This window comes from Brachyistius frenatus, unplaced genomic scaffold (assembly GCF_029030835.1).
Source record: "Brachyistius frenatus isolate BFR_SWC_R1_liver_20210118 unplaced genomic scaffold, ASM2903083v1 Contig_27, whole genome shotgun sequence".
Classification (NCBI taxonomy): domain Eukaryota; kingdom Metazoa; phylum Chordata; class Actinopteri; family Embiotocidae; genus Brachyistius; species Brachyistius frenatus.
Genome location: NW_027210626.1, coordinates 38,114 through 64,883, shown reverse-complemented (window position 1 = coordinate 64,883; position 26,770 = coordinate 38,114). Strand labels below are relative to the sequence as shown.

General features: G+C 47.5%; 1 protein-coding gene across 2 annotated transcripts in view; it reads right to left on the bottom strand.

Annotated features, from left to right (window-relative positions):
- ttn.2 (titin, tandem duplicate 2) overlaps positions 1-26,770 on the bottom strand; it is an 83,074-nt gene that overhangs the window by 18,202 nt on the left and 38,102 nt on the right. For both annotated transcript variants that reach the window (XM_069698459.1, XM_069698461.1), the window contains exons 81-96: positions 9,628-26,721; positions 9,223-9,519; positions 8,498-9,085; positions 8,082-8,384; positions 7,690-7,986; positions 7,152-7,439; positions 6,741-7,040; positions 6,415-6,566; positions 6,165-6,315; positions 5,769-6,068; positions 3,770-5,536; positions 3,266-3,559; positions 2,885-3,172; positions 2,467-2,766; positions 2,039-2,373; positions 67-1,798 (exon numbers count right to left, since the gene is read on the bottom strand). In XM_069698459.1, coding sequence (XP_069554560.1) covers positions 67-1,798; positions 2,039-2,373; positions 2,467-2,766; positions 2,885-3,172; positions 3,266-3,559; positions 3,770-5,536; positions 5,769-6,068; positions 6,165-6,315; positions 6,415-6,566; positions 6,741-7,040; positions 7,152-7,439; positions 7,690-7,986; positions 8,082-8,384; positions 8,498-9,085; positions 9,223-9,519; positions 9,628-26,721 — 24,486 coding nt within the window. The remainder of the gene's footprint in view (positions 1-66; positions 1,799-2,038; positions 2,374-2,466; positions 2,767-2,884; positions 3,173-3,265; positions 3,560-3,769; positions 5,537-5,768; positions 6,069-6,164; positions 6,316-6,414; positions 6,567-6,740; positions 7,041-7,151; positions 7,440-7,689; positions 7,987-8,081; positions 8,385-8,497; positions 9,086-9,222; positions 9,520-9,627; positions 26,722-26,770) is intronic.

The following is a 26,770-nucleotide window of genomic DNA, read 5'->3' as shown; positions in this document are numbered from 1 at the left end:
TAAAATATGTTCAACTTTGGCCCATATAAAATTAGGAGTTTATTTTAACTGCCGGACATGACTTACCAAATGGATGTTCAATTACAACTGGGGCAGACTCAATAGACTTGCTGACTCCAAACTTGTTCTCAGCGCACACTCTGAATGTGTACTCCATGTACTTGGTGAGATGAGTCACTTTGATGGTGGTTCTCTTCACACTGGAATTCACCACTTGCCAGGAGGCAGAGCCAGACTCCCGTTTTTCAACGATGTAGTTGGAGATGTCGGTGCCACCATCATCAGCTGGCTCAGACCAAGACAGGGTGCAGGACTCTGAGGAGACTCCAGAAATTTCCACAGGGCCAGTGGGTGGGGTTGGTCTGCCGATGATGACCACAGTCACGGTGAATGTCTTCACACCAGCCGCATTCTCCAGGATCAGGTAGTACTTGCCGCTGTCGCTTCTCTTGCTGTCTTTCACCACCAATGTAGTTCTCTCCTTTGTGGTCTTGATGGAAACTCTGTCTGTCTCCTTCAGCTTCATCTCCTCCAGTTTCCAGGTGACCTTGGGTGCAGGTCTGCCACTGAAGGGGATGTCGATTGTGAAGGTGTTGGAAGTCTTACAGGTGATGAGCTGGTTGGTGATGCTACTGAGGTCAGCAGTTGGTTCGATGCGAGGCTCCTTAATGACGACGGATCCGTAGGTGCTCTGAGGTTCGCTGATTCCAGCATCATTCTTGGCCTTGACTCTGAAGTCATACTCTGTGTTCTCGATCAGACCGTCCACCAGCATCTTTAGAGACTTTGTTTCTCCGCCAGCAACCCAGCGGTCAGAGCCCTTAGCCCTGAATTCAACGATATAGCCTCTGATGCGGCTGCCTCCATCATGCTCGGGTTTCAGCCACACCAGGGAGGCTGTGGAGTTAGTGGTATCGACAACATCCACTCTCTTGGGTGGTGCAGGTTCTTCTGTGGCAATGATAGGCTCTGTCATCTCATGAGGTTCTCCCTGACCATACTGGTTAACTGCAATCACCCTGAACAGGTATGGCACGCCAATATCCAGACCAGTTACCCTGATTATCTGGCGAGAGCACTTGGTGCTGACCTCCTGCCAGGCCAAGCGGCTGGCCTCGCGCTTGTCCACAATGTAGTGGTGGATTCGGGATCCGCCGTCGGTGGTTGGAGCGTCCCACATCACTGTCAAGGCTCCACGGGTAACGTCTTTGAAGGTGATGGCTGCTGGAGGTCCAGGAGTGTCCAGCACTTTGATAGTGAATGTGATGGACTTGCGGCCACTATTGTTCTCCAGTGACAGGGTATATTTGCCGGCCTCGTACCTGGTGCAACCCTCAATGGTCAGAGTAGATGATGTATCTGTGGCGTTGACATCGGCCATGATAGGAAGCTCACCGTCTCCCTTAGACCAGGTGGCCAGAGGAGTAGGCTTTCCTCTGAAAGCAACATGGAGGGTGACTGTGCCTCCATTCTTCACAATGTGAGTTTGTTTGAAGTCAGCACCAATGTCAATTTCCGGAGATGTAAGCCTGTCCAGAGCCTGAACAGGGTTTGGCATCACAGAGGCTTCACCTTCTCCCGATCCATTCACAGCACTGACCCTGAACTTGTAGAGCTCTCCAGGCACTAGGCCCTTGGCAGTGTACCTGGTGTGGATACAGGTCTGGCTGTTGACTCTGTGCCACTCTTCTAGACTGGCCTTACACATGTCAATATTGTAGCCAATGATTTCCATGCCACCATCAAAGACTGGCTTGGTCCATTCCAGGGTGACCGAGGACTTGGTCGATTCTCTGACCTGATCGACAAGAAAAGAGCATAGTTCATATAACGTATAATGTATGTTTGTTCTTTTTCCCTATTTTCGATGTTCTGATTAAAATTTCTTTCACTAAAGCAGCACCTATTTTCAATATCAATACTAATGCTAATGTATGTACATATATATGTATTTATATATATACATATAATGTTGTTTATATGTATTGTAAGACAGACCTGAACATCTGCATTACACCACTGAACATTGCAATCCTACCTTGATCATAGTAGGAGCACTGGGAGCACTGGTTGGCTCTCTACATTTGAAAAGCCTGGAGGTACTGCTGGCTGGTCCAACACCAGCACCATTTTCAGCCATGACACGGAACTCATACTCGTTGCCCTCAGTAAGGTTGGTGACACGGTGCCTCAGCTCAGTGATGGGCCTCTTGGAGGAAACCTTCACCCAACGCAGGCTCTTCTTCTCTCTTCTCTCCAGGATGTAGTGTTTAATCTCATTGCCTCCATCTGACCTCGGCCTGGTCCAGCACAAGGTGATGCTGTTTCCAGTCACATGGGTGGCATCGGGGGTACCAGGGGCTTCAGGCACAGCTGAGGTGCAGAGCAGAGAACGTGTGCTTGAGATCATTCACATTGAATAGAAGTTTTGATGTCATAAAGGCATTACTTGAGTAATTTACTTACTGTACTGCATCTGTGCAATGATGGACTCAGAGTCCAGTGGTTTTCCATCACCAAACTTGTTGACAGCAGAGATTCTGAACTGGTACTCATTGCCCTTGATGAGGTTGGTGGCATTGTAAGAACAAGCTTCACACTTGGAAGTGAGCATGGCCCAGGAGATCCTGGATGTCTCCCTCTTCTCAACAACATAGTGGGTGATGGCAGCACAGCCATCGTTCTCCGGTGGGTTCCACCACACGGTGCACTTCTCAGCCGTGATGCCAGTGAATCGGATGGGACCCTCGACGGGTCCAGGGGTATCTGAAGAAACAAAAAGGGTTGGTGAATTATTCAGAAAGGGTAACTGAATGAGTGAAACGTGGATATTATAATAATGTCTTTAACACAAAAAGAATCATAACCATCTTCATTTACCAACCTTGCACTCTGACGTTAACATCAGCTTTCCTGGTACCAGAGCTATTTTTGCCCTCTACGGTGTAGATTCCTCGGTGGTTCCTGTCAGCATCACGGATGAACAGACTGCTGGTGCCAATGCCAGTGGTAATCTCAATGTCAATCATTGTCCTCTTGTCGATCTCTTTGCCATCCTTGTACCAAACAACCTGGGGAACTGGACGTCCAATGATGCTGCAGCCGAGCTTAATATTCTCGCCAGCCCTCAGGGTGAGGACCTGGTCTGGAGACCACTCAATCTCAGGCACAACTGCAGATGAAAAACAAACAAACAGATAAGGAATCAGCACAAAGGGAAATGAGCAGTGAAAGATGTATCTATGATAACTTTTTTGCTACTTACTGCTCTCGTCCTTGGTCATTATGTGTCCAGAGGAGTTGGATGGTGGACTGACTGTGCCAACAGCATTCCTGGCAATCACTCTGAACTCAAATCTGTCTCCAGGGGACAAACCAGTCACAGTGAATTGCGTCTCACTGATATCGATGAAGTTGCAGCGCAGCCATTTGCCTCTGCCTTGGCGCCTCTCCACACTATAGGCAACAATTTTGCTGCCACCGTCCCTCTTGGGAATCTCCCACTGCACGGTGACTGAGTCTCTGGTTACGTCAATGCAAACAGGTGTGCCAGGTGGATCTAATTGAGGCAAAAAGAAAACAATTATTCCAAAGTACTTGATTGTGACATTTTTTTTTAGCAGTTTCCCTTTGTTTCCAGGCTAAACATGTCACAGAAAATTAAACTGACCTCGATCCTCTGATTTAACTTTGGGTAAGACAGCAAATAAAGAGAAGGTACAAAGCTATTCCTGAATATATACAGGTGTAGTACTCAGCATGTACTTACCAACAGGGGAAATAGCAAGTGCATGTTTGCTCTGTTCACTAACAGGACTGAGTCCGGCATTGTTCTCAGCATAGACTCTGAAGGAGTACTCCAGACCCTCCATGAGGCCAATAATCCTGTATTCTTTGTTGGAGATGATGACAGAGTTCACCTTCTGCCACAAGAGGCTGTTCCTGTCCTTTTTCTCAATGTGATAACCCAAAATCGGGGAACCTCCGTCAAAACCTGGGGCCTCCCACTTGATGGTCATACCATCACTGGTGACGTTGTAGGCCATTGGCTTTCCTGGGGGGCCTGGAGGTTTGTACTGGTGCTGGGCAACGATGTCTGAGGAGAGGAGTGGCTCACTGACTCCGTACTTGTTCTCTGCACGGACTCTGAACTGGTATTGAGTTTTCTTGACCAGGTTGGGAATCTTGAAGGAGGTCCTGACAACACTGGAACAGACCATCTTCCAGTTGGCTTGGGAGGTTTCGCGTTTCTCCACACTGTAGCAGGTAATCTCACCACCTCCATCTTCCTTAGGTTCATCCCAGGAGATGATGATGCTCTGAGCTTTAATCTCATCAAAGCGGATGGGACCAAGAGGCACTGAGGGGGGTCCCAGAGTGATCACATTGATATCAAAGTAGTTCTTGATGACTTTGTTGTCCAGAACCAAAGTGTACTGGCCAGCGTGCTCCTTATTGGCTCCTCTAACTGTAACTGCAGTCTTGTTGTCAGTGGTCCTGAAGCGAATCTTCTCGCTTTCCTTCAGGGGAAAGTTGTCCTTCAGCCAGCTGATTGCAGGTCTTGGTTTACCCTTGAAAGGTAGCTCAATGTGTATGTTTTGACCAATACGAACAAAAAGCTCTCCATTGGGGTAATCAATGAGGTTAGCCTCGGGTGGAATGGTGAAGTCCATCACTGTGATTGGACCAATCTGGGAGAAGTCACTGTTGCCCTTCTCATTCTTGGCAAAAACTCTGAAATCCATGACAGCATTCTCCTTGAGTTCTGTCACCTCACAGGTGCAGCGCTTGCAGGTAGCACCTGAAGCCCAGGTGGGATCTTCCTTGGTTCTCTTCTCAATGATGTAATCAGTGATGTGGCTGCCACCATCATGATCAGGTCTGGTCCACTGCAGGGTAACAGAGGTATTTGTGGAGTCCACCATCACCAGGTCTTTAACAGCTCCTGGAGTTTCTGTCGCTCTGACAGGCTCAGTGGTCTCACTGGTGTCACCTACACCATATTCGTTTTCAGCGGACACACGGAAGAAGTAAGCTACATCTTCCTCCAGGCTTGACACCTTGTAAGTTGTGTTCAAACACTCAGCAGTGATCACCTGGTAAGCCTTCATGGTGGAGGCCTTCTTCTCAACAATGTAATTAGTGACAGGGGAGCCGCCATCAACGAGAGGCGCCTCCCAGCTGAGTGTCAGCTTTCCTCTTGTCACGTTCTTAATCATCAGTTTCTGGCAGGTGGCTGGACTGTCCAGAACCTTCAGGGAAACGGTGATTATCTTAGATTCTCCCACGCCGTTTTCAATCTCCAGCAAATACTTGCCGCAGTCATCGCGGGTGACCTTAGGGATAAGGAGCGTGGTGGCTCGCTCAGTGCTGGTGATGGTGTAGCGGTTGTCACCAGCCATGTTGCGGTCACTGCGGCGCCAGGTGACATTGGGGACAGGGCGTCCCTTCAGGGGGATAAACACTTCCACATCACGCCCGGCCCTGGCTGTGTATTGGGTTGTCATGGGGATGTCCAAGTCCAAATCAGCCTCCTCTGTTGGACAGAAGTATAACACAAATGTGACTTAAGCACATATTGATATTGATGATTATAAAGAATCATAAAATAATGGCATTACTCAATGCAACGTCACATAACTAGTTTTTAAATTCTTCGATGAAGTCCAGTTGTGCCTTTAATCAATAATTTTTTTTCTTGATCAGAAAATAAATAAAGACTCATATCCTATATGACTGCCATAGGAGGAAGCTATATGAATACAAACCTAAAATATCTTTGGCTTGCACAGGCTGGTACATTTTGATGTCTTCTCCTTTGCCCTTGCAGTTGACAGCAGAGACTCTAAAGAAGTAGTAGATGCCAGGTTTGAGGTGTGGTACCACATACTCGCACGCCTTGACCTGCGGGTTGGTAATAACCCATTCTTTCTCCTCTGTATTCATCTGTTCCAAAAGGTAGTGAGTGATTTCACTGCCACCATCATAGACCGGCTTCTCCCAGCCTAGGGTGATGGAGGTCTTTGTGGAGTCTACCACACGCAGCTTGGAGGGTTCACCAGGAAGATCTGGAGAAGACGTGAAAATGTTAAAAATCAAGAAAACTTAAGAGGAAATCCTTAGAAGGCTGGCACGGCGATACAAAGTGTAAATAAAAAGGGTACCGATAGGGTCGTATGCCTTGTAGAGGTCAGAGGCCTCGGAGTAGTTTCCTGCTCCAGCCTTGTTGACGGCACAAACTCTGTACTGGTACTCGTTGTTCTCCACAAGGTTGGTGACTTTCTGCCTGGTGTCTCTGATCGTGCCCTTCACCACCTGGATAGAACATGAATGTTACGATAAACATCCCAGTCATTAGTTTCACTTCTTTTACACTTAGAAAGTAAATCTTCAATGATAGCTCAGTAAACAAACCTTGAACCACTGCAGACTCTTTTTCTCTCTTTTCTCAAGGTAGTAGCCGTTGATGTCACTGCCTCCATCCAGTGCTGGTCTTTCCCAGATCACTGTCATGGTGGACTTCGTAATCATAGTCACTTTAGGCTTGGATGGCTCGCTGGGAGGAACTGTACCAAGTCAAATTATTCGGTTTGTTAAAATTGTTCACTTTACTATTGTTGTATTTTCTTCACACTAAACTTTTACATTCTGGTGCCTTCAATTAAAAAAATACATTGAAGTGTACTCTGGATTCAGCTGCAGTTGTGGTGGATGATGGTGAGTTTATTCTCTGCGCTTACCAAATGCGTTCTTGGCGATTACAGGCTCGGACTCAAGTGGGTCTCCAATGCCGTACTTGTTGACTCCACGGACTCTGAAGATGTACTCATTACCCTGGATGAGTCTCGGCACATTCACGATGCAGTCGGCTAGTTTCTCTGAGATAATAGACCACATTATTCTGCTGGTCTCTCTCTTCTCCACAATGTAATGGGATACCATGGCACCGCCCTCGTCAGCAGGTGGGGACCACATAATGGTGACTTTGTCAGCTGTCACCTTCTTAAACTGAATTTCTCCAGCAGGAGGGCCTGGCTTGTCTGGTTAGAGGAGGGACACACTTATGCACATCAGGATCTATACTGTATATAAGACACATCTTATGCAATGACAAATAACTGTCATAAAATCTTTAAATAATATCTAAATACCTTGGATGAGCAGCCTGACAATGGCACATGAAGATCCAAGGGAGTTCTTCACCTTGACCTCATAAATCCCAGAGTTCAGACGAGTGGTTTCCTTCAGAAACAAACTAGTGGACTCGAATTGGTGTTTGAAGGAGAGCTGTGCAGTGGGCTTAAGCTCTCTACCATCCTTGAACCACTCGATAGTGGGAGCAGGCTTGGCTGTGATGTTAAATTTGAGTTCCACATTAGAGCCAGCCTTGTGCTTGACCTCGCTGAGGTACTCCTGAGGTATTTCGATCTCTGGGGCACCTGGATAATAACACCAGAAGACAGGCAGTTAACTTCAAATTATCATGGATATATGCATCACACATGATAGAATATAATGTCAAAATGTATAATCAGACAAGCCCTCAAATCTCAAAAAGAAAAGGACAAGAAAATAGCAAAGATCATCAGACCAATATATGAATGACAAAAAACATGCAGTAGAGGAGTGAAAGTAGTAAATGTTATGGCAAGCCATAGTTTGTCCCAAGATGCTCAAACAAAGACCTACCGTAGGTGTCCACGCATGTGGCTGGTCCAGCCGTCATGGATGGGTTGCTCACTGAGCCAACTGCATTCTTGGCCATGACTCTGAACTCGTATGTCTCATCCTGGGTCAGGCCGGTCACGGTGAAGCGGGTGTCCGTTACATTGGTGAGGTTAGCCTTGAACCACTTGGTATTAACACCCTCTCTCTTCTCGATGATGTAACCTGTGATCGAGGATCCGCCATCGTAGTTGGGTTTCTGCCAGGCCAGGCTAATGGAGTTCTTGGTGATGTCACTAATGCGCAAGTTGACAGGTGGCTCTGCAGGAACAGACAGGGAGAACTCATTTAATAATGAATCTAGTTAAATCTAAGTATTCTAGATTTTTGCAGAAAGGTTTAGATTTTCCACTCACCACAGGCATCAATAGCCAACACTGCATCAGATACTTTGCTGAAAGCACTGATTCCAGCAGTATTCTCTGCTGCCACCTTGAACTCATAAATAAGTCCAGCGTTTATGTTAGTGACTTTCAAGTGTGTAGCACGGATCACCATTTTGTTAACTTTCTGCCAGAGGATGCTGTTCCTGTCTTTCATCTGGAGATGGTAGCCAAACACATGGCTGCCTCCATCTGACTTTGGCTCTTTCCAGGCAACAGTGATAGTCTCCCTGGTTACACCAGTAATTTCTGGAGTTGATGGAGCATCCGGAGTAGCTGGTGGAAAAGTGGCAGAGTTTAAGGGTGTTGGCATGTTCATTGTGAAAAAATAAGTAGCAAAAACACTACACCTCAAGATAAAAGAGGGAATCAAAACAAACACTGCTTACTGTAAGGAAGGCTGACAGTGACGGTAGGTGAGTCAATGTGTTCGCTGATTCCATATCTGTTCTCAGCCCTGATTCTGAACTGGTACTCCAGGCCAGTGGTCAGCTTCATGATCTTCATGGTGCAGCGAGCCACAGCAGAGGAGACATCCATCCAGTTGGCTGTAGTTGTCTCTCTCTTCTGAATGATGTAGTTGGTGATGGGGCTGCCACCATCATATATTGGTGGGAGCCAGTTCAAGCTTACGCTGTCTTCTGTGACATCAAACAGCTCCACGGGTCCAAGTGGGGCACTGGGGCGGTCCAGAACCACAATGTTTACAAAGGACTTGGTGGTTCCACTGGAGTTGGAGGCAGTGATATCATAGCGTCCTGAGTCTCCAGCAATACTCTCACGCAGAATGATCTTGATACTGTCAGGGGTGACTTCCGAGTTGAACCTCATTGTTGACTTGAGAAGTACATTGTCCTTGGACAGAGAGACTTTAGGCAAAGGCCTGCCTGTCAGTGGGATCTCACACTTGAGGTTGGAGCCGGCTCTAACATATACTATGTTGTGGGGGAAGTCTGTCATGTTGACCTCGGGAGATTCTAGAGCAAAAAAACAAATAGAGTCATAGCAGAAGGACTTGAAAATGAATGGTTGGTAGCTTATTGATTTCATATATTTCTTTAGTGTTCACTAATTGCAATGCTGAATCTGATTAATATAATCTGTTGTAACTTACCAAACTGATCTTTAACCGCTACAGGGACAACCATTTCTTTAACATCACTGAATCCAGCATGGTTCTCAGCTCTGACTCTGAAGAAATACTCAGCGTTCTCCCTCAGACCAGACACTGTGAAGTGGATGGACTTGGTTACACCACACTTAACCCACTTCTCCTGGCCTTTCTCCAGTGCTTCTACTAGGTAGCCAGTAACTCTGCTGCCTCCATCTTGTTCTGGTTTGGCCCAGGCCAAGGACACACTCTCCTTGGTCACATCAGTTGCACCCAGCTTTGGTGGTGGACTTGGTTTTTCTGGAGGAAGACAAAATGTGTTCCATTGAAAACAGTCAGGTGGGATCTTTTCTACAACAGATAAGAAACAATAAGAAACTATAATGATCACAAGTTAAAATTCAATACCTGTGATCTTAGTTCCCTCTTTGGTCTCGGCAGGAACACCAACACCGTAGTCATTCTCGCCTGTCACTCTGAAGTAGTACATTCCTCCCTCCTGCAGGTCTGTCACTTTGTATGTCAGTCTGTGGCATGTGTCAGTCAACCTAGTCCAGCCTTTCTTGCTAGCCTCACGGAAATCAACCATATAATTCTTGACCGGTCCTCCTCCCTCATTCTCAGGAGTGTCCCAGGTTACAGTAGCAGAGGTCTTAGTCACTTCCTTGACCTCTACACGGGACGGAGGTCCAGGCGAGTCCAGGACTCTGACATTGAGTGTCAACGAGGATGTTCCTGCTATGCTGGACAATGTGATGGTGTATTTTCCAGAGTCGTTGCGAGTAGCTTTTTCCAAGGTGATGGACGTGAAGGTGTCTGTGGTGTCAATGACAGCACGGACTCTAAGGTCAATATCGGGCTTAGTCCAAGCCACACTGGGGATGGGTTTGCCTCTGAAGGGCACTGTCATGGTGAATGAGCTGCCATCCTTCACAATGAGAGTCTTCCTCATCTCATTACTGATGCCAAAGACAGGCTCTTCCTCTCTTTCTTTGGCGACCTGTTTGTCTGACTCAGGACTGGGCTCACTTACTCCAATCTTGTTAATGGACTTGACAACCAACACATATTCGGCCCCAGGTGTCAATCCCACCACTGTAAACTCTGTGTTCTTGGTGTTCTGGACTCCCACAAGCCATTCATCATCTAATGTCTTTCGGTACTCCACTCTGTAACCAGTCACAGGGGCTCCACCATCAAATAGTGGCTTATTCCATGACAGGGTGACTGTAGTCTTTGTAGAGTCAATGATCTTTGGTTTAGCAGGAGGTGAAGGCAAGAATTGTGGGTCTTCAGCCTTGGTGAGTGGACAAGAGGTACTGGGAGCACTGAGGCCAGCAGCATTCTCTGCAAACACTCTGTACTCATACTCACAGCCCCCACGAAGGTGTGAGGCTTTCACTCTGAGGTCATAAACAGGTTTCTTGTTGACACGGCACCAGCGGAGGCCAGTCTTCTCTCTCCTTTCAATTACATAACCAGAGATACTGCTCCCACCATCAGAAATGGGTCTTTCCCAGCAGATGGTCATTGCCTCACTTGTAACTGAAGTGACCTGGACATTAGTGGGAGCTGCAGGCACAGTGAATGGATCCATTGCCTTTACTGGGTCACTTTCCAGGGCCTCACCATCTCCATATTTGTTGACTCCCCTGACTCTGAAGATGTACTCATTTCCTTTGAGCAGCTTCGTCACCTTGCAAGTAGTTGCCTTCATGTCACCGTAGACAAGAGTCCAGGCAAGGCGACTTGTCTCACGTTTCTCCACAATGTAGTGCAGGATTTCAGCACCACCGTTCTCCTGAGGGGGTCCCCATGTTAGGCTGCATTTCTCTGCTGTGAGGCCGGACACTGCCAAAGGCCCTGAGGCAGGTCCTGGTCTGTCCAGAACCTTACAGTTAATAGCCACGGACCTGGTTCCTGCTACATTGTGCAGAGTCAGGACATACTGGCCAGAGTCCCTCCTGATAGCATCTCTGATGATCAGGGTGGTTGTGAAGTTGGTGGAGGTGATTTCACACCTGGCCTTAGCCTCAATCTCCTTTCCATCCTTAGACCATGAAACAACTGGGAGTGGACGGCCTGTGATTTCAGCATCAATTCTAATGATCTCTCCAGCTTTAATGACAACCAACTGTCTTAGTTTATCTTCCAGGATAATGGTGGGAGGGTCCACATCATCCTTCACAGTGACAGGACCAGTGCTTTCTGAAGGAGCACTCAAAAGTTCTACTGAATTCTTAGCAATGACATGAAAGTCATACTGGACATCCTCTGTGAGGCCTGTGACATCAAAGTAGGTGTCTTGCAGATTGGCGAAGTTGCATTTCAGCCAGCGACCGTTGGGAAGTTCTTTACGCTCAACAATGTAGCCAGTAACTTTAGCTCCGCCGTCATACTCTGGCCTCTCCCAGAAGAGGGAAACTGAGGTTCTGGTAATGTTTGTAACTCTAAGGTTACGTGGCTGTTCACATGGATCCCTGGCTGCTACAGGTTCACTGGCCTTAGTGCATGGACCAATGCCAGCAATATTCTCAGCGTAGACTCTGAACTGATACAGCAGGCCTTCTTCAATGCCTGTCATCTTGAACTGGTTCTCAGCCAGCAGACCTCTGTTGACCTTGGTCCACAGAATGCTGCTTTGGTCTTTGCATTCAATGTGATAACCAATAACAGGGCTTCCACCATCACTGGCAGGTCTGCCCCATACCACGAGCATGCCAGTCTTGGTGGCATGGGCAACATGGAGGGTGGTTGGAGGGCCAGGAGGCTCAAATGGATACTGAGCAACAATGGGAGCAGAATCAATTGCATGACTCTTGCCATAACGGTTCTCAGCTGCAATTCGGAACTGGTACTCTGTTCCGTGATTGAGACGAGTAACCTTGATTGATGTCCTGGCCACTGTGGCTGAGACAATCTGCCATGTGGTAGTGGTAGTGTCTCTCTTCTCCACCACATAGTTGTTGATCTGGCATCCACCATCATAGGTTGGAGGATCCCAAGACAGAGAGATAAAGTCAGCACTCACCTCATCCATCTTAATGTTGCTGGGTGGGCCGGGTTTGTCCAGGATTATAACAGAGATTCCAGCTGTCTTGGTGCCAACTGAGTTAGTCAGTGTAATCTCATACTTTCCTATATCTTCCTTGGTGGCATCCTTGATGATAATTCTGGATGAGGTCTTGGAAGAAACAACATTTACTCGGGTTGTCTGCTTAAGCACATGGCCGTCCTTCTTCCAAGACACCTCAGGCTGAGGTCTGCCTTTGAAAGGAACATCAATCTTCAAGTCATCTCCTGACTTTACACTGTATGTGTTGAACAACAGGTTGATGATGGGCTCCATTGTGATGTCCTTCACCACCACAGGTGCAGTCAGAGGCTTGGCATCACTCCTGCCCTTATCATTCACAGCAATCACCCTGAAGGAGTATTCCTCTCCAGTTGTGAGTCCGTCAATAGTAGCTTCTCGTGCTTTGACTTCACTGCACACAGTCCATTTATCATCTCCCTTGGGCTGCATCTCCACAGTATAGTTTGTAATCTTGCTGCCTCCATCATTATCAGGTTTCTCCCAAGAAAGGGTAACAGTATGGCGAGTCACATCAACCAGGTTAACCTTACCAGGAGGCAAAGGTGCCTCAGATACCTTGACTGAATCTGTAATGGCAGGCAGACCTACCCCCAGCTCATTCACAGCCAACACACGGAAGTAGTATCGTCCTCCCTCCTGCAGGTCAGAAATAATGTAGGAGTTCCTCACACAGTTGTTGCAAACACTGGAGAAAGCCATTCTCTTCTGCTCTCTCTTCTCTACAATATAATGGGATATCTTAGCCCCGCCATCAATGAAAGGAGGCTCCCAGGAGAGAGACACAGATTGCCTCTTCACATCCTTAACCTCCAGGTTCGTAGGAGCACTGGGGGAGTCCAGAACTCTCACATTGATGAAGGCTGATTTCGAGCCACTGAGATTCTCAAGGGTCAGCACATATTTGCCTGTGTCAAATCTGTCAACATTGTCAATCACCAGCATTGTGTAAGAGCTTGTGACGTCAATCTGGGCACGTTCATTCAGAGTGCCATCAGCCTTTGACCATCTGACCTCAGGCTCAGGTTTTCCTCTGATTGTCACAAACAGACGCAAGGTGGTAGTGGCACGAACATTGACCATCTTCCTCAGGTCAGCATCTAGTTCGATCTCAGGAGCCTCCAGCTTCTCTGCAGCGATCACAGACCCAGGTAGGTCTACATGCTCTCCTACTCCCTCGCAATTAACAGCACAGATGCGGAAGTTGTACTCTGCATTCTCCTTCAGTTTCTTTACAGTGTAGTGAGTGGCTTGGACACCAGTGGGTGGTGTGCAAGCGGTCCATTCATCATCTGCTGTCTCCTTCATTTCAACAACATATCCACTGATCTGTGCCCCACCATCATAGATAGGTCTGGACCAGGACAAGGAGACTGAAGTACTTGAGTGATCAGTGACTTTGGGGTTATTTGGAGGTCCTGGTGAATAAATGGCATCACAGGCCTTAATGTACAGAGTTGGTGCACTAGGCTTTCCCACACCAGCAGCATTTTCAGCCGAGACCCTGAATTCAAAGGAATGGCCCTCTGCGAGACCAGTGCATCTGAATCTCAGGTCATTCAACCTCTTCTTGTTGCACTTTGTCCACCTTATGCCATCCTTATCACGTTTTTCAAGGATATATCCCTCAATCTCAGCTCCTCCATTATCCTCTGGTCTCTCCCAGCAAAGCGCCATGGAGTCCCTTGTGATAGCGCTGGCCTCTGGGGTGGAGGGGGCACTGGGAGTGGTGAAGGGGTTACGGGCAATAACGGGCTCCGATTCTAAAGGCTCACCAACACCATATTTATTCACAGCAGTGACTCTGAAGATGTATTCATTGCCAGGCAGCAGTTTTGTGATTTTGTAGCTGATTGCCTGGATCTTTGGCTCAACCATAGTCCACGACAAACGACTGGTCTCTCTCTTCTCAATAAAGTAGTGAGAGATGCTAGCTCCACCATCATGTGAGGGATGGCTCCAGTGCAGATAACATTTCTCAGCTGTGACGCCTTTGACTTCCAGTGGGCCATCTGGAGGACCAGGTCTATCCAGAACTTTAACATTAACTGGGATCATCTTGACTCCTCCCACATTGACAAGTTTGAGGACAAAGTGGCCACCATCTACTCTGATGCAATCCTTGACTGTTAGGATGGTGTGCGTGAGTGTAGTCTTGATCTCCATTCTTGGTGTGGTCTTGTCAATCTCCTTTCCATCCTTCAACCAAAGGACTTCGGGCAGAGGCTTGCCAGTGTAGTCAGCATCAATGTCAAATGTCTCACCAGCACTAACAACAGTCAGATCCTTGAATTTAGAATCCATGGTGGCCTCTGGAGCCTCAATTTCATCTTTGGCAGTAATTTCTCCAGTGCTCTGAGAGGGATGGCTACAAATGCCAGCAGCATTCCTGGCAATGATTCTGAACTCATAAACACAATCCTCAGTCAGACCAGTGAGTGTGAACTGGGTATCAATGATGTTGGTGAAGCTGGCCTTCATCCAGCGGGTATCTGGGTGCTTCCTCCTCTCAATCACATAGCCAGTGATTACACTGCCTCCATCATACTGGGGCCTGGTCCACTGGAGTGTCACATGGTTTCTGGTAATTTGAATAGCCTCAGGAGGGCCTGGTGGGTCACAAGGGTCCCTGGCTACTGTGCTCTCAGAGACCTTACTAGCTGGACTGACACCAGCAATGTTCTCAGCATAAACTCTGAATTCATACTCTATACCTTCTTCTAATTCTGTAGTCTTGAACCGTGGTTCTGGGATTAGAAGTTTGTTGAGTTTAGTCCACAAGAGGCTGTTCTTCTCCTTTCGCTCAAGGTGATAGCCGAGAATGGGACTGCCTCCATTGTTGGAAGGAGGTTTCCACTCAACAACCATGTTATCCTTGGTTGCAGCAGAAATAATTGGTATTGCTGGGGCAGCAGGCTCAGTGAATGGATACTGAGCAATAACAGCTGGAGAGACAATGGCAGAACTCTTTCCATATCTATTCTCAGCAAACACTCTGAACTGATACTCAATGCCAGTCTTCAACTTGGTGACTTTGATGGTTGTCCTGGCAATAGTAGCAGACACAATCTGCCATGTTGTGGTGGTAGTGTCTCTCTTCTCCACAATGTAATTGTTGATTTGACAGCCTCCAGTATACTCTGGTGGTTCCCAAGAGAGAGTGGCATAATTAGAGCTCACCTCATCAATCTTCACAGGGCCCGTGGGTGGCCCTGGCTTATAAAGAATAATAACGGTAATCTCCTCTGTGGCAGTTCCAATGCTGCTGGTCGCTGTTAGAGTGTATTTGCCAGAATCTTCCTTATTTGCTTCTTTGATGCATAGCTTGGTAGACGATGCTGTGCTGATTACATTTAGTCTGGTCGTCTCCTTAAGAGCTTGTCCATCCTTCTTCCATTCAACTTTGGGAACAGGGCGTCCAATAACTGGGATCTCAATTTTCAGATCCTCACCATGCTGTAAACTGTAAGTGTTGAAGGTCATCTTGAATCTGGGTTCAATAGTCACATCCTTAGCAGTGACTGGAGCAGCCAGAGCTCTAGGGTCACTCTTTCCCTTCTCATTGAAGGCTGAGACTCTAAACAGGTACTCGTGCCCTGCAGTGAGGCCTTGGACAGTGCCCTCACAAGTTTTGCTTATGGTGGCCACCACCCACTCTTCTGAGCCCACAGGCTGCATCTCAATGTAATAACCCATAATCCTGCTGCCTCCATCATGATCCGGCTTCTCCCAGGAAAGTGAAGCACTGTTTTTTGTCACTTCAGTCAAAGTGACCTTACCCACAGACAGAGGGGGCTCAGAGGTTTTAACTGAGTCTCCAGTCTCAGCTGGCTGTCCCACACCAAACTCGTTCTCAGCTAACACTCTGAAATAGTAGATAGTTCCCTCTGTGAGGCCAGTGATACGATAGCTTGTCTTTGTGCACTTGTTGTCCACATTAGAGTAAACCTTCCTGGTAGACTCACGCTTTTCAACCAGGTAATTCTTAATTCTTGCGCCACCATCAATATTAGGAGGCTCCCAGGTCAGAGTGACGCTTTGTCTCTTAATGTCCTTTACTGTTAGATTTAAAGGAGCCCCTGGAGTATCCAGAACTTTAACAGAGACAAAGGCTGATTTGGTGCCAGCACTATTTTCTAAGTTGAGGATGTATTTTCCAGCATCGTACCTGTCACAGATGTCAATGGAGAGCTGTGTGTAATATTCTCCTGTCTCAATCTGAACTTTACTGGGCAGCTCTCCATCCTCCTTGGCCCAGCTGATCTCAGGAGCAGGATGGCCCTTGAATGGAATGCATATTCTCATTGAGCCTCCTGCACGGACAACTATTCCCTTCCTGAGCTCTGAATCCAGAATCATCTCTGGAGGATCAATCTTATCCAGAGGTTTCACGACTCCCTGGATTTCTGTGGGCTCACCCACACCCACCTTATTGATGGCACAGATGCGCACCTTGTATTCTTGGTGTTCTATTAGTTTTTTGATGGTAAACTTGTTAGCGCTAACTCCAGAGGGTGGGGTGCATATGGTCCATTCCTCCTCATCAGCTTTGGTAATTTCTACAGCATACCCTTGAATCTCACAACCCCCATCATAGATAGGCCTATGCCAAGCCAGACCGATTGAGTCTTTCATGGTGTCAACCACATGGGCATTGGTGGGACAGCCCGGTTCAAAGGTGGGGTCACAGGCTTTGAGGTATGGTGTCAGTGGGCTTGGCTGGCCCACTCCAGCTGCATTCTCTGCAGATACCCTGAATTCATATTCATGGTCCTCAGTCAGTCCTGTTACTCTGAATCGCAAGTCTGTGACTCTGCGTTTGTTGCATTTGGTCCACCTCACTCCAGCCCTGTCTCTTTTCTCAACAATGTAACCAGCAATATCACTGCCTCCTGTGGTCTCAGGGCGGTTCCAACAGACAGTCATGGAGTCCCTGGTAATGTTGGTGATCTCAAGTTCCTGAGGTGAGCCAGGAGGAACAAATGGATTTCTCATGATAACTGGTGCTGATTCAAGAGGTTCACCTTCGCCATATTTGTTGACGGCCATGACTCTGAAGATGTACTCATTGCCCTTTAATAGTTTGGTAACCTTGAACATGGTAGCCCCACAGTCACTGGAGACCACAGTCCATGCCAAGCGGCTAGTTTCTCTCTTCTGAATGACGTAGTGAGAGATGCTAGCTCCTCCATCCCGCCTGGGTGGAAGCCATGACAGAGAACATTTCTCCTCACTTACATTGCCGATAGTAAGAGGTCCTTCTGAGGGTCCTGGTCTGTCCAGAACTTTTACATTAAATGGGATAGTCTTAGTTCCAGCCACATTTGTCACAACCAGTGTGTACTGTCCACCATCCACTCTGATGGCATCCTTCACAACGAGCAAAGCTTTAAAATCTGTGTTTTTGATCTCAGCTCTCGCTGAGTTTTCAACTTCAACAACTCCCTTAAACCACTGAACTGTTGGGATAGGCTTTCCTTCAACACTGGCCTCCAGACTGAATGTCTCTCCAGCATTGATAACAATGGTCTGGTTGTACATAGGATCTGTTTCACATTTAGGTGTCTCGACTTCATCTTTGGCTGTTATGGATCCTGTGGTCTCAGAAGGCTTGCTGACAGCACCAGCTGCATTCCTTGCAATTACTCTGAAGTCATATTTACTGTCTTCCGTCAGGCCACTAACTGTGAATTCATGTCCAATGATGTTTGCAAAGCTAGCCTTCATCCACTTTCCTTCAGGAAGGTCACGTTTCTCCACTACATAGCCAGTAACTAAGCTTCCACCATTGTACTCTGGGGCCGTCCACCTCAGCTTCAGTGAGTGTCTGGTCACAATAAGAGCCACAGGACGGCCAGGAGGATCACATGGGTCACGGGCTACATAGACCTCAGATACTTTGCTGCATTTTCCAATGCCAACAATATTCTCAGCATAGATTCTGTACTCATACTCAATGCCCTCCTCAAGAGGAGCAGATTTCAATCTGCAGTCTTGGATGAGCATTTTGTTGATCTTTGTCCAGAGGATACTGTTCTTCTCTTTCCTCTCCATATGGTAACCCAAGATGGTGCTGCCTCCATCAGATGGGGGTTTATGCCACTCAACCACCATGTAGTCTTTAGTGTATGAAGACACAAATGGTGTTCCTGGTGGGCCTGGTTCCTGGAATGGATACTGTGCCAAAACTGGCTCTGAATCAATTGCATAACTCTTTCCATATCTATTCTCAGCATAGATTCTGAACTGGTATTCAGCGCCAGTCTTCAGATTGGACACCTTTAGCGTGGTTCTGGCCACAGTGGCAGATACAACCACCCAGTTTGTTGTGGTTGTGTCTCTCTTCTCCACTACGTAGTTAGAGATTGGGCAGCCACCTGTGTATGTTGGAGGTTCCCAGTTAAGAGTAATACTCTCAGCACTGATATCATCCAACTTGACAGGGCCTGTTGGTGGGCCTGGCTTGTCGAGGGTGATCACCTCAATAGTGGCATCCTTGGAACCCAGGGCATTGGCGATATTGATACTATACATGCCGCCATCATCTCTGGTGGCTTCCTTTATTGTGAGAGTGGTGTGATGTGCTGAGTCAGTGACGTTGACTCTAGTGGTCTGCTTAAGAGCTGCTCCATCCTTGGTCCAGGTAATGGTTGGCTTTGGATGACCAGCAACTGGTACCTCTATCTTAAGGTCATAGCCCACCTGGACACTGTAGGTGCTAATCTTAGGTCTAACAGAAGGCTCAATCACGAGGTCCTTTGCTACAACTGTCTGAGCCAGTTGTCTTGGGTCACTTTTGCCCTTGTCATTTACAGCAACAACTCTGAACTGGTACTCCTCTCCCTTGAGAAGGTTTGTCACTACTGTCTCCAGTGCCTTCACACTAGCACACACAGACCAAGCATCACTGTCCTTAGGAGCAAGTTCAATGTCATAGTAACTGATCCTACTGCCACCGTCATGTGTAGGCTTCTCCCAGGTTAGCGTTACAGTGCTATGAGTAACATCAATAACACTAACCTTGCCAGGTGGTTGAGGCTTCTCAGATATCTTAATGGGTTCTATAGTTTTAGCAGGGAGACCCACACCATATTCATTCTCAGCCAGGACTCTGAAGAAGAAGATTCCACCCTCTGGAAGAGGCTCAACTTTCCATGACATCCTGTTGCAGGTAGTGATTGGGGAGTAAACTTTCCTGGTGCTCTCACGCTTTTCAACAATATAATGCTTAATCTTTGCGCCGCCATCCAAAAGTGGAGGTTCCCATGTGAGAGTGACAGAATTCTTGGTAATCTCTTTCACTATGAAGTTAGTTGGTGGACTAGGGGAGTCGTGGACCCTGACACAGATGAATACTGACTTCACTCCGCTGGCATTCTCTGCAGTTAAGGTGTACTTTCCACTGTCAAATCTGTCAACATTCTCAATGACAAGTGAAGCGTAGTTGCCTGTATTGTCAATTTGGGCAGTTTCCTTAATCTCACCCTCAGCTTTGCCCCATTTCACCTCAGGAGCTGGACGACCTCTCACAGGAACAAACAGCCTGAGAGTGCTTGCTGATCTGATGTTGATCATTTTTCTCATATCAGCATCCAGGTCAAGATCTGGGGCCTCAAGCTTCTCCTCCAGAAGAATTTTTCCAGGAACATCAGCATGCTCACCAACACCAACTTTGTTGATTGCACACACTCTAAATTGGTACTCGTGCTTCTCCAGAAGTTTTTTCACTGTAAACTTAGTGTTTGTGATTCCAGTGGGAGGAGTGCACATAAACCACTCATCAGATGCCCCATTACATGCCTCAACAATGTAAGCCTGGATCTCACATCCACCATCATAGATGGGTTTTCCCCATGTCAGGGAAACAGTGGACCTAGATGTGTCTACCACCTTGGGGTTGTTTGGTGGGCCTGCTTTGAAGATAGGATCCAATGCTTTGTAGTAAATTGTTGGGGCACTTGGTGTGCCAACTCCTGCAGCATTCTCAGCAGCAACTCTGAATTCATAGCTATGGTTTTCAAGGAGTCCTGTCACTCTGAAGCGCAGCTCACTCACATTACGCTTGTTGCACCTGGTCCATCTCACACCGTCCTTGTCACGCTTCTCCACAATGTATCCCTGGATTGGGCTTCCACCATCATTAGTTGGTCTCTCCCATGTCACCACCATAGAGTCCTTGGTGATTGTTGAGACTTCCACCTCGGTTGGTGGGCTGGCAGTGACAAATGGATTTCTAGCAATCATTGGCGCAGCTTCAAGAGGCTCACCAACGCCATATTTGTTGACTGGAATTACTCTGAAGATGTACTCATTACCAGGAAGAAGTTTGGTGATCTTCAGGTTCAGTGTCTGAACCTTTGGTTCAACTACAGTCCAAACCAGTCTGCTGGTTTCCCTCCTTTCAACAATGTAATGGGAAACATCACTACCTCCATCTTGCAAGGGAGATTTCCAGGAAATGGAGCATTTTTCACTTGTGACCCCATAGATGGAGATAGGGCCCTCAGGTGGACCTGGTCTGTCCAAAACCTTGACATTAATGTTAACAGATTTCTCTCCTCCAACATTCTTGACCAGCAAAGTGTACTGACCTCCATCAACACGGATAGCTTCTTTAACAACTATACAAGCTGTAAAGTCTGTGTTCTTCAGCTCTACGCGAGCTGCTTCAGTAATCTCTTTGCCCCCCTTCAGCCAGTGCACTGTGGGCACAGGTTTACCATAAACAGCAGCCTCAAGCCTGAATGTCTCTCCAGCATTTACCACGACAGCCTGGGAGTACTTAGCTGCCAAGTCAATCTTGGGTGGATCCACCTCATCCTTGGCTGTGATGGCTCCACTAGAGTCAGACGGCTGGCTGAAGACACCTGCTGAATTTCTGGCAATGACACGGAACTCATAAATCTGATCTTCAGTAACTTCTGTGACAACAAATTGAGTCTCAATGATGTTGGTGAAACTGGCCTTCATCCAGCGGCCAGCTCCCTTTTTCTTCTCAACCACATAACCTGTGATCTTGATGCCACCATCATACTCAGGTTTGGTCCATCTGAGTGTCACTTGGTTTCTTGTTACAATGACAGCTTCTGGTTTTCCTGGTCTATCACATGGATCTCTGGCCACTTGCATTTCACTCACTTTGCTGACTTTGCTGAGGCCAACAATGTTCTCAGCATAGACTCTGAACTCATATTCAATACCCTCCTCAAGGCCAGTAACCTTGAATCGGGGCTCTGGGATGATTTGTTTGTTCTGTTTCACCCACAGTATACTGTTTCTCTCTTTGAATTCCAGATGGTAGCCCAGGATTTTGCTTCCACCGTCATTGCTGGGTTTCTCCCATACTACCACCATGCTCTCCTTGGTGGCTGACTGTACCACAACAGAACGTGGTGAACTGGGCACTTCAAATGGATACTGAGCAATAATGGTTTCAGAGAGCAAGGCTGAGGACTTGCCATATCTATTCTCTGCAGCAATCCTAAACTGGTACTCAGATCCAGTCTTTAGACGGGCTGCCTTGATCGTGGTTCTGGCCACTGTGGCTGACACAATCTGCCAGTTGGTGGTAGATGTGTCTCTCTTCTCAACAATGTAATTGTTGATAGTGCAACCACCGTCATACTGTGGTGGATTCCAGGACAAGACCAAGCTGTCAGCAGTGACCTCATCAAGCTTAATTGGGCCAGTTGGGGGACCAGGTTTATCCAAAACCAGAACACTGATGTCTGTAGATGCCTCTCCAACTGTGTTAATCAGTTTGATAGTGTACGTGCCGATATCATCTCTGCAAGCCTCTTTGATGACCAAGAGAAGGTGTCTGTCTGTAGCTTCTGCATTAACTCTTGTTGTCTCCTTGAGACAAACACCATCTTTGAGCCAAGTTGCTGTAGCCTTTGGACAGGCAGCGTATGGTACATCTATCTTCAGATCATCTCCCGATAGGACACTGAATGTGCTGAAAAGCAGTTTGAAGGTTGGTGAAATGACCAGGTCTTTAGCCACCACAGGCACACTGAGAGGACGTGGGTCACTCACTCCCTTTTCATTGGTGGCTGAGATACGGAACATATATTCCTCTCCCTGGGTAAGACCAATTACTTGGGCCTCATTGGTTTTCACCACCATGACCTGGGTCCACTTCTCACTGCCTTTACCCTGCATCTCAACAATATAGCCTGTGATTCTGCTTCCACCGTCATGGTCAGGCTTTTCCCAAGTGAGTGTGACGCTTCTGCCAGTAACTTCACTGAGGGATACTTTGCCTGGTGGTAGAGGTTTCTCTGACACTTTAATTGGTTCAACTGTCTCTACTGGGAGACCAATGCCATATTCGTTTTCAGCTAAAATTCTGAAGAAGTACATCTTTCCTTCTTCCAGTTCTCCAATCTTCCAGCTGGATTTATGGCAGCTGGCACAGACAGTTGAGTAGGCCTTTCTAGTTGACTCACGCTTCTCCACAAGGTAGTTGCGGACCCTGGAGCCACCATCAATGAGAGGTGCATCCCAAACAAGGGAAACTGAATCTCTAGTGACCTCCTTGACGATCAGATTCTGAGGTGCTCCAGGAGTGTCAAGTACCCTGACATTAACAAAGGCTGTCTTGCTGCCTGAGGCATTTTCTACAATCACCATGTATTTACCACCATCAAACCTGTCAACATTCTCTACCTGAAGAGTGGTAAACGATGGGGTAATTTCAATGTTAGCTTTGTCAAGGGATTCTCCATGCTCTCTTGACCATTTCACTTCTGGTGCTGGTCTGCCCTTGATAGGGACAAAGAGTCTAAGTGTACTGCAGGATCTGATGCAGACCACTTTACGCAGCTCTGCACCAAGTTCAACCTCTGGAGGAAGCAGTCTGTCTTCAGCTTTGGGGGTTCCAGGAACAGCAGCAGGCTCTCCCACTCCTTCACAATTGGTGGCACAGATGTTGATTTTATACTCTTGGTTTTCTTTCAGGTTGGTGATGGTGAAGGAAGTGGCTGTCCATCCCTTCTTGGGAGTATGAATTGTCCACTCATCCTCCTCAGGCAGGCAGGTCTCCACAACGTAACCAGTGATTTCAGAACCGCCATCATAGACAGGCTTGTTCCAGGCAAGTGAGATGGAAGACTTGGTTGTGTCGAGAACTCTGGGGTTCCCTGGAGGTCCAGGCTGAAAGATGGTGTCTATGGCTTTGTAGAATGGACTGGAAGGACTGGGCTGGCTTAGACCAGCATTATTCTCTGCAAAAACTCTGAACTCATACTCATGTCCTGGTGTGAGACCGGAGACCTTGAATCGCAAGTCAGTTACAGTCCTCTTGTTGCACTTTACCCAGCGTAGGCCAGTCTTATCCCTTCTCTCGATTACATATGTGTTTATTCTACTGCCTCCATCATGTTCGGGACGCTCCCAGCAGACAACCATAGAGTCCTTGGCAATGGTAGTGACTTCAGGCTGCATTGGTGGGTCACTGGCAACATATGGGTTGGTACAGATGACAGCTTCAGACTCCAGGGGTTCACCCACGCCATACTTGTTGACAGCCATGACTCTGAAAATGTACTCGTTGCCCTTCAGAAGTTTGGTGACCTTGAACCTGTTGGCTTGAAGGTCTGTGGCCACATTTGTCCATGCCAGTCTACTGGTCTCGCGCCTCTGAATGATAAAGTACTCAACCTTAGCACCACCATCGTGCGTTGGATGCAACCAGTTAAGTACACATTTCTCAGCTGTGATGTTTGAAATATTGAGGGAGTCTGGTGGCCCAGGTCTGTCAAGCACCTTGACATTGAATGTGAACTTGGCGAAGCCTCCAGGATTGCTGGCAGTCAGAGTGAAAGCACCACCATCCCTCCTCAGTGAATCTTTGCTTATTAACATTGTGTGGAAGTCTGATGTCTTTATTTCTATCTTGGCTGTATCCTCCAGCTCCTTTCCTTCCTTGCTCCATACCAGAGATGGGATTGGCCTGCCAGTCACGCTGGCCTCCAGCTTGAATACCTCTCCTGCCATGACAACAACATTGCTGCTGTACGATGCATCGACATCAAGCCTGGGCTCTTCAATCTCATCCCTGCATGTGATTGCTTCTGATGGCTGGGATGGTGCACTGACCCCACCAGCTGAGTTTCTAGCAAACACACGGAATTCATAAGTGGCATCTTCAATCAGACCACTGACTGTATAGATGGTTTCAAGGATGTTGTTGAAGTTTGCTTTGAGCCAGCGTCCATTGGGCATCTCTCTCCTCTCTACTGTGTATCCAGAAATGGAAAATCCACCATCTCCCTCTGGTTTGGTCCATGAGACTGTCACCTCATGCCGGGTGATATTCAGTGCCACAGGTCTGCCTGGTGGGTCGACTGGATCCAAGGCATACAATGGCTCAGAGGGTTTGCTGGGTTTGCTGAGACCAGCCATGTTTTCAGCAATAACACGGTGTTCATATGCAATTCCATCAACAAGGGCTGTTGATTTAAAGATATTTCCAACAACAAGAGTTTTGCTGATTCTCTGCCAGAGAATGCTGTTTTTCTCTTTTCTGTCCACATGATAGCCCAGAATGGCACTGCCTCCATCAGAAGATGGCTCATTCCAACTGAGAGTCATAGCATCCTTGTTGAAAGATGTGACCATGGGAATGCCGGGCTGGTTTGGAACATCAAATGGATAGGCAGCCACAACTGATTCAGAGACGATGCTTGGTCCGATGCCATATCTGTTCTGGGCCTTGACACGGAACTGATATTGGGTTCCAGTATTGAGTTTGGCTGCCTTGAACGTGGTGCGGATCACAGTAGCTGCCAACTCCATCCATGAAGTACCAGTAGTCTCCCGCATCTCAACAATGTAGTTGTTGATGGGAACCCCACCATCATTCTCTGGTGCCTCCCAGGACATAAGAACATAATCACAAGAGACTTCATCCAGCTTGATGGGACCAGTGGGAGGACCTGGAATGTCATGGACCAGGACGGTGATGGTCTCTGTCACCGTACCCAGCATGTTCTTTCCAGTCATGGAATACTGGCCTCCATCAGTCCTCTTGATCTCACCGATGTTGAGGATAGTTGATGTTAATGTGGTTTCAACGTTTATTCTTTGTGTCTCCTTGATCATAGTGTCTCCCTTCTTCCAGGAAACCACAGGCTTGGGTTTTCCCAGCACTGGAATCTCCACCTTCATACGATCCCCCGCCTTGACAATGACAGTCTTCTGGTAGACCCCACGCAGGTCAAAGGAAGGCGCAGAAGTTTGCTCTTTGATTATAGCCGGCCTACTCTCACGAGGATCACTCCTGCCTGACGCATTGACAGCCATTATTCGGAAAGTATATTCAGCCCCCTCAGTCAGATCTGTGACAGTGTAATCCAGAGCCTTTATGGCAGCCACATGGACCCACTGGTCAGTGTCCTTCTTCTGGGCCTCAATGACGTATCCAGTGATCAAGCTGCCACCATCATGGCGGGGTTTGGTCCATGCAAGGCTGGCAGTGTCTGCAGTTACATCAGTGACATACAAGTTTTCTGGTGTAGAGGGGGCCTGAGACACTCTGATTGGCTCAGGGCTTTCAGCGGGCTCACCTACTCCCAGGTCATTCTCAGCAGAGACACGGAAATAGTAGTAAGCTCCCTCTTCTAGGTCTGCAATTTTGAAGGAACACTTCTGCCATGTGGTGCTAAGCACTGTGTATGCCTTCTTGGTGGCCTCTCTCTTTTCAATAATGTAGTTATGAATCTTAGAGCCACCATCGATTATGGGGATTTCCCACTGTATAGTGATGCTGTTCTTGGTGATCTCTCTGGGTTTGAGGTTGACTGGTGGTCCTGGTGAGTCCAGAACTTTGACATTAACAAAGCCTGTCTTCTTTCCAGCAACGTTCTCCAGACAGAGGTTGTACTTTCCAGCATCGTATCTGGTGCAGTCAGGAATAATCAGCAGGGTGTAGGACTCCGTGGTGTCAATGTGTGCACGCATTTTCAGGTTGGTATCATCTTTGCTCCATGTTACTTCAGGAACGGGGCGGCCCCTGATGGGAACAAACATACGGATAGAAGCACGACATCTAACCACAAGAGTTCTCCTGAGTTCAGCATCCAGCTCGAAGTCTGGCAGCGTCTCCTGGTCCACCAGCTCAGTCACCTTCTCAACCTCTGCAGGCTCGCCAACTCCCTCAGAGTTTACAGCGCTGACTCTGAAGTGGTATTTGCCTCCTTTTTTAAGTTTACCAATAACATATTCAGTAGCTTTTAGTGTGTACTGTGTCTCTGTCTCCCAATCATCATGCCCTTCCTTTTTGTACTCAACAATATATCCCTTTACTTCAAGACCACCATCATAGTGGGGTCGTCCCCAGGCAAAGGTGGCTGTGGTTTTTGTGGTGTCTGCAATTCTGGGGTTGGATGGAGGACCAGGTGGATCTAAAAGGAAACACAAAAAACAAGAGTTTATAGAAGTAAACTCTCACAA